Raw genomic sequence first — 8,553 nt, 5'->3', positions numbered from 1 at the left:
ATCCTCCCTTACAACTAGAGCTGTCTCGAACAAGAAATAATCCAGGCTTTTGGGCCATAAGAATGCTTTCACATGCTGGTCTGGTAATATCACCATGATACCAGCTATAAATAAATACAACTGAAATGTATTTAAAATTACACTTCCTTATTTTAAGAGCTGTTTTCTAAGAAAACCAAGCAAAAGTGGCTTAAAAGTGATATTCTTTAATCACGCTGAATTTTTATCTTGTAATGCTAATAGGGTAAAAAAGAACCCTGTAAAAAAATTTTTTCTAAATATTTGTAGCTTCTGAGTTATAGGTCAAACTTTTGACCTTTTAACACTTGGAAAGTCATTATTGGGATATTGGGATTTTTAGACTAAAATTAAAGGCAAAGAGACAACTACAGGCCTTGTTAAGAAGCGTTACGCAGCTCGCATTTTGCTTGCGAAAAGGCGATTTGCCTACGCGTTCAGCAGTTTTGCGCTACGCAAAAACTTATATCTTTTAGAATATTTAAATTATCTTTTGATTGTCGTTAACGTGACGTTTATTCAGAAGAAATAAAGTCGTAAGTATTTAACCGCAATTGTAAACTAATAGATTTTTTGTTAAAGAAACAGTTTGTTAAATAATTTTTTTGTTGTTGTTAAAAATTAGTTAAAAAAAATTAAGTGTTTTAAGTTTTATTTTAAGGAATTAAATATATAAATTTCTTTTAAATAAAAAATTTATTTTTAGTCATAATAGTTTAAAAAATGCACGATTTATTTTGATGTAAATATTTTATTAATAACATATTTTGTTTATTGTTAATTCAATAACGTAAAGTTTTAATGACGTTCGTTTAATTTATGAAAATAAATTATGATCACGAATATGTTAATCGGTAACTGATAAACAACAAAAAAAAACTCTTTCTTGTTTAAAAACATTAAAATGAGTTCACATATTAAATAAGAAAAAATTTATTAACAGTTAATAAAATAACCAAAAACCAACTGTAAAATCGTAAGAAAATCAACAAACATTATTTTACGTTTCATGAAAAAAATATTATTTTCAAAATAAAATTTAGTTCATATTTGAAAAAAATAATAAAAATGATTTTTTAAATAAGAACTTTGATTTTATTTGTAACTTTTGTTATAGTGAGAAAAAAACAAACTGTTTGTATGATTTTTAACGCGTTAATAAAATAACTTTAATTACAATGCGGTACTTGAAAAGACCCAATATAACTTCTAACGATGCAAAATATATTTGATGAGTTGAGTTACTTAGAAATGCGTTACGCGTTTTTGCTACGCAGCGAAATCTCGTAACAAGGCCTGCAACTATATCCTAAGTTTCTTTTTATATTAAGGAGGTTTATGTAGAACTTTCAAAAAAAAAAAAAAATCAAAAAAACTGAGGAAAACCCTTTCTTAGTCAAAAAATCATAAGCTGAAATCACACATTTTTTATTTGGGGCCTACTTTAAATACATTTATTACAAACATAAAATGTTCCCCTAAGGTATCTTATCATTTTAAGAAAGTGCATCCTATTGTAATTTTAATGGTTTAAAAAAATTGAGGAGGTGGTGCTTAAATACTTATGAGTCGTCAAACTCTCCAAAAAAAATTTAAGAAGCATTCAAAAATATGCCATTATAAGAAATAGGAAAGGTCCCAAGATTGAATGTATATATTTTTGAAAAAACACAGCAAAATAACTCAATAAATTGTTTGTCTTAATTTAATATGTCATTGTTTGAGTCAGTGGCATAAATAAGATTTTTTGATGCATTAGAAAACACACTTTCAAGCACTATGATAAATAAATTGTTTGTCTTAATTTAATATGTCATTGTTTGAGTCAGTGGCATAAATAAGATTTTTTGATGCATTAGAAAACACACTTTCAAGCACTATGAAAACTCTAAACTTAAGCACTTTTCAAGCTTGTGTCAAATAAGAATATTTTGCAATAAATTGTGGTAGGCATCATAATACACTTTTGGTTTTAGTCTCGTAACAATTTTTTTAATAGGCCTTTTTTTTTTTAACAATTGGTTTAATTTATAGAATAAGTTTACACCTAAAAATTTAAATTTAATTATTATCAAAATATAACAGGTTAAACTTGTGAGACAATAATGGTTTTTAGAATTGTTTATGACACAATGGAGTACTATTCTACAGTTTTAGGTCCCCCACAAATGCTGTACAAGGTACCTCAAACTTGCTAATAAAAAGCAATTGCTTTATGTTTAGCATCAAATTATTTTTTTAATAGTTTTTTTTAATGAAGTAAAGAGCCTACGGATTGTAGTTTACAAAATGTTTACTGATAGGAACATTGATTAACATCCTCAAGGTAGTTTTCTAATTTTTAAAGTTGCTAAACTTAGCAAACTTTAAAAACTTTAAAAACTATTATGTTGCTTTGTCATAAAAAAAAACTTGACTCCTTACAGTTCCCTCAGGCCCCAGGCCTAATAACTTTAATTGATATAAGTGATTTTGATGAGAGTGGTTGTCATAACTCTTAAAATGCTTTTACAATTACAATCTTTCATCATATCTTATGTACCATGGTGCCCCATTCTCCCATAATTAGTTTTTAGTTTAGTTTATTTCAACATTTAAAAATGTACAAAAATATAGAAAAATTATATTATTGCTAGAGCAAGAAGAAGACATAAATTTATTAAGTTAATAAAATAAATTTAAAAAAGTTTATTGACAGGTTTAAAATTTCATTTAATAATCTTTTAGTGTTCGAAGATGTAACCATATAACATTTCCATTCATTCTAAAATGAGGGGTTTTTAAATTTTATATGATCATAACTTTTGAACTCTAAATGGTAATAAAACCTGTCAATGAATTTAAATTTAGTATAAGGTAGTAAAAAAATATTAATATAACTACTCATTGTCCTGACATTTGGGATATGGGGGGGTGATCTTTTTGGGCTATTTTGGTTCCCAGGCTCCAATCACCGCAATTTTTCATTCTCATTTGACATTCATGCTTATGTCAAATGAGAATGTTTTGCAAAAAATTGTGAAAGGGAAAGTTTGAGGGCAATATATATCCAAGGAACGCCTAATAAAATGAAGATTCTAAAAAAAAAGCCACCAGGGTTACTGTCCCAGTTGGCATGAAGGCTCTTGCCACCCCTGATCCATATATATTGTTTACTTTTATTACTTGAATTTTTACGTTGTTTACTTTTATTATTTGAAATTTTATTGCATTGTTACTTGAAATTCATTTTAGACTTTTTTAAACTCTTATTTCTACAAGCTTATAGTCTTTGTGCTGTTTTAAATGAAATGGTGGTAGAATTTCATAAATGATTTCACTTTATAACATCACAAAAAGCTGACCAATTAAAATGATTTTTGACTCCAGAACTTTATTTTAAACAGCTCACCATTTAAACATCACTGACAACCTAATAAGAGTAATGATTTTTATTAAGATATTTTGAAAAACATTTAAAATTTTGGATTCTCATATGACAAAAGCAACCTTTATTTAAATTTTAAAAACACAATCAAAATGATCGATTTATGCTTGAAAGGTGTTTATTTTCAAACTGAATGAAAATAATGTACCTTTTTTATACTGCAAGGATAGTAGAATTTTTTGGCAATGGTAACTTAACCAAAATCCAGATTCTTCATAGAGGGTTTTAAAAGCAAAAAATTTTGATTTTTTTGTGTAAATAATCACACATTAAATGTTTTTTTATAACCAATGATTTCTTCTTCAGCAAATTTAATATCATAAAATTCATCTACATCAGCTGAACTTAATGTTGTATTCAATTCTTTATCTAATATTATCCTCAGAATATTAAATGGTACCAGAAGTAAACCTGTGTTTAAAATAAAATGGAACAACTTAGACCATTAGAGGCCATGAATTTAAATGACAATGTTTTAGAAAACTGGATAAAATGGAAGTAGAGATAATCTTTATAAAATAGTTTCAGGAGTCAATCACAAAATTGAAGATATTAAATGTGCCATTTTCCTTCATATGATTGGCAAAGACGCTTTAAGAGTATATGATACATTTATTTTCACAGTCGAAGAAAACGATTTTAACACCTTCAGTTCAAAAATTTGAATGTTATTTCAGCCCGAAAAAAAAACATAACTTATGAACGCTATTTATTCAATACATGTATGCAAGACAGCAGACTATTTACTGACTTCTTGATTGATTTACGAAACAAAGATAAAACATGCAAGTTTGGAACTCTCCAATAAAGCCTAATACGTGACAGAATAGTCTGTAGTATCGACTCTAAAGCTGCCAAAGAACGACTACTTCGAGACACTGAGCTCACTCTAGAAAAAACAATCAATTTTATGAGAGCATATGAAACATCGAAAACCCAATTAAAAGCCTTCGAAAATACAATCCAGCAGATTCTATAAACAAACAAGGAAACAGAACTAATTTTAACTCCCTAAAGATTGATAGACCTTTACAAAAATCTTGCTATTACTGTGGATCACAACATACTCTTCGTTTTGCCCAGCATATGGCCTATAGTGCACAGCATGTAGAAAACTAAACCATTTTGCTAGAGTATGCAGATCTAAAACTAATCGCTTTAATACTAATCGTGTAGACCAAGTTGATCAAAATGAAGTCAACCTCAATGTTGAAGACTTATATATTCATCATGTTGCAGTACCAATGGAATTTATTAACAAATATTACAGTCAATAACAAAAATATAACATCTAAATTAGATACTGGAGCCCAATGTAACATCATTCTATACAACGTCTACAACTTTATTCCTGGAAGACCTCCTCTCAAAAAAACAATAACTAGACTAAAATCATATCGTGGAAACAATATTCCTGTACTAGGAACTTGCAACCTGACTGTTAAATAGAATAACATTTTACAAGTGTGCCAATTTTTTGTTGTATCTCTTTCTGATGTAAAATCACTTCTTGGTCTAAGTTCATGCGAATCTCTTGAAATACTAAACATTAATGATGTTGAAATTGATAAAGCTAACATTTTAAAACATTATGGTGACATTTTTACCAGCATTGGTTTAGTTAAAGGAAACTATCATATCGGAGTTGCTAAAAATGCAGTCCCAGTCATCCATGAACCAAGGAAAGTACCAATGACTGTCCTACCTAAACTTAAAAGCACACTTGACTATCTAGTAAAAGCCACAGTTACCTTGAAAATTTCAAAACCGACACCTTGGGTACACTCAATGGTCATCATAGAGAAAAAAGATGGATCCTTAAGATTATGTATTGATCCAAAAGAGCTAAACAAGTCTGTTTTAAGACTTGTTTAGCTCTTTTGGATCGGATGCTGCACAGGAGATGATTGAACTTAACTTTGGTGATATCCCTAATGTTCTGGCTATCCACGATGACTTGATTATTGCAGCTAAAATAGATGCAGAGCATGATACAATTTTCTAACAAATTCTACAACGAGCTCATGAGAGAAACATCAGATTCAATTTTTAAAAAATACAATTTCAAGTATCTGAGGTCAAGTATATTGGCAACATAATCACCCATGAAGGCATAAGAATTGTTCCTGAAAAATCTAAAGCCATATCTGCATACCTATTGCCTACATGTCAAGCAGATTTTTATCGGCTCTTAGGAATGGTCAACTATCTGCGACAATTCATCCCAAGTATGTCAGAGATAACAGCTCTACTCCGCCAGCTGCTTAAAAAAGACATTGGTCATAGAACCATGAACATACCAGTGCTATGGAAAAAATTAAAAAGGTTCTTTCTTGTACTTTCATTCTTCGACGCATCAAAAGATGTCCAGATTCAGGTAGACGCATCTCCTGGATTAGGAACCTGTATTATATAAGGTCATCCAACCAGCTATACTTCTCGTAGTTTAACCATAGCAGAACAGAGATATGCCCAGATAGAGAAAGAACTTTCAGCAATAGTTTATGTTTGTGAACATTTCAATCAATATACCTATGGGTGACAGGTCGCAACATTATGGTCCACACTTTAGTTCAAAATTTGCCAATATCAATAGATAGACTAAAGCAATTGCAGCACAACAGTAAACTTGACCCTGTGCTCTCTCAAATAACAAACTACATAACTCATGGTTGACTCGAGTTATGTAGCCTGTTATTTGAAACCAACAAATGTTTCGCAGTGAAGAAAAGACCATCAGAAACAACTTACACTTAGCATAGTTCTAAAAGAAAATAAAATAGTCACACCAACTGGTAGAGACCTCTCATATTAAGACAGCTTCATTTATCACACCTTGGCACCAAAAAGACAAAAACTAGAGCTCGAAATGCTGTTTATTGGCCAGGACTTACAAGTGACATTGATAAACTAATACTCAATTGCCAAAAATGCCTTAAATACCGTAATAACAACAAAAAGGAAAGAATCATTCAACATGACATTCCTGACATACAGTAAAGTAGGATCAGACATATAACTTGCATGGAAAAATCAATGTAATTGTTATAGACTACTTTTCTAAATTTATAAGGTTAGATATTTTTTTTATTCTTCATCTGAAACAAAAAAAGGGTTGCTTTGGAGTGCTTCTGTTAAGTTGTTACCAGTAGATGTAGCTCCTTCAACCTGTTCTCCAGAAAGTAAAACTTTTTACAGCTCAAAATCAAAATCAGTTGTGTCTTAACTAATTGTGTCGTAACTAATTCTTTGATAATGACAGCACTTGTTTTAGTTTAATTACATAGCACAACTAATTCAAACTAATTAGATTTTCAATTACTCTAAATTACCATTTTTTTAATGCAAAAAAAAAAAAAATCTTAGAAAAGTAATATATTGAAAGTGATATTGCGTCGTTGAAATAACGTTAAGCAAAACAATGCTAATTCTGATTTTTTTTTTAATTTATATAATTATAGACATGTAAACAAATTTTATCCTGATGCTTGTTGAACATAGTTTGAGTCAGTTAATATTGGTCCAGGCAATTTTATAAAAAAATAATGGCGCCCGAGCTCGATCCGACATCGCCATTCTGTTCTGAATAAATCAGAAGTAAACAGCAAAATGCTCAAGAAACCAAACTAAATAACTGTAATTAAAGAAGTAATGTTTAAAAATAATTATAAACGTTCAATAAACATCATGTTAAAAGTGTTTACATATTTACAATCATATAAACTAAAAAAAAAATCAGATTTAGCATCATTTTGAAATAATGTTATTTAAATAATGCGATATTACCCCCGTTTTTTGTTTTTTTTTTAATTATAAGACTTTTTGTATTATGGAGTTATAAAAAATATGTATATTCAATTTTGGGACCTTTCCCATTTCTCATAATGGCATATTTTTAAACAATACTTAAAACATTTTTGACAGTTACATGTAAGCACTACCCTCTCAATTTTTTTAAACCATTAAAATTACAATAGGATACGCTTTCCAAAAACTGTTTTGAGATAAATGTATTTAAGGTAGGCCCCAAATTCAAAAATGTGTGGTTTCAGCTTATGGTTTTTAAACTAAGAAAGCAATTGCCTCATTTTTTTTGATTTTTTTAATGAAATTTCTGAATATACTTCTTTAATATAAAAAGAAACTTAGCATACAGTTGTCTCATTGCCTTTAATTTTAGTTTAAAAATTACAAAATCCCAATAATGACTTTCCAAGGAACTCAAGAACTACAAATATTGCGAAAAAAATTTTTTAGAGGGCTCTTTTTTACCCTATCAACATTACAATATTAAAAATTAAGTGTGATTGAAGGATATCACTTTTGAGCATCGCCTGATTTTCTCAGAAAATGGCTCTTAAATTTAGATTTTTATAAAATACTTCTTTTGTTTCTTCTTTTTTTTTTAATTCTCTCAATTCACAGAAAAGTGACAACAATCAAAACTATGCAAACAGCTTATAAATATATTATTAATAAATTATAAAAAATGTCTCCAAAAAAACTTCTGTTTTAATTTCGGTAGGTATAAAAATTATAAAAAAATACTGCTGAAACCTAAGCTGCAGCTTTAAAAATTTCATATTTTTGAGATCAAAATGACCTCAAAAAAAGAAGATCCTGAAACTACATGTTTCTTTTTTAATTTCATTTATTATAATAATTTTTTTAACTAATTAATTAAATTACAATTTAATGTAAAAATTCTAATTTACAATGAAAGACTGACTTTAGTTAATTTTTCATCCTATATTTAAAAAGTTTATATTACACTAACCTATACATAAACAAACGATCAGCCATATTAAACAATAATTGATATATCAGCTGCCATCCCTCATTACTAGTAAATATTTGTAATATACACACACTAAACAAAAAACAGAAAATGGTAAAACTTTATTACAAAAACTAATTTAATGTTTACAAATTTATTTATAATTAAATTTTATATATAATTATAAATACAATACAAATTGCAAATTTTATTTATAACTACAAATAATATAATATTTGTTCAAGTTTAAATCTAGTTTTTATATTTGAACCAGTGACTAGACTTGTTCTAGATGTTACTTAGATTAGCTTTTTTTTCTAATGACTCTGTA

The 8,553-nt window shown here is 28.5% G+C and overlaps 1 protein-coding gene across 1 annotated transcript in view; it reads right to left on the bottom strand.

Annotated features, from left to right (window-relative positions):
* The window catches only part of LOC100206935 (crk-like protein), a 40,603-nt gene extending 32,275 nt beyond the window's left edge, over positions 1 to 8,328 (bottom strand). Inside the window, exons 1-2 of the mRNA XM_065798064.1 lie at positions 8,223 to 8,328; positions 1 to 104 (exon numbers count right to left, since the gene is read on the bottom strand). The exon at positions 1 to 104 is cut by the window's left edge and continues 16 nt beyond it. Of these exons, the coding sequence (XP_065654136.1) occupies positions 1 to 104; positions 8,223 to 8,248 (130 nt within the window). The 5' untranslated portion in view covers positions 8,249 to 8,328. The remainder of the gene's footprint in view (positions 105 to 8,222) is intronic.
* Positions 8,329 to 8,553: the final 225 nt, after the last annotated feature.

Source organism: Hydra vulgaris, chromosome 05 (assembly GCF_038396675.1).
Source record: "Hydra vulgaris chromosome 05, alternate assembly HydraT2T_AEP".
In the NCBI taxonomy this organism is placed as follows: domain Eukaryota; kingdom Metazoa; phylum Cnidaria; class Hydrozoa; order Anthoathecata; family Hydridae; genus Hydra; species Hydra vulgaris.
Note: the sequence above shows the minus strand (reverse complement) of the source record. Positions and strands in the feature narration are given on the sequence as shown.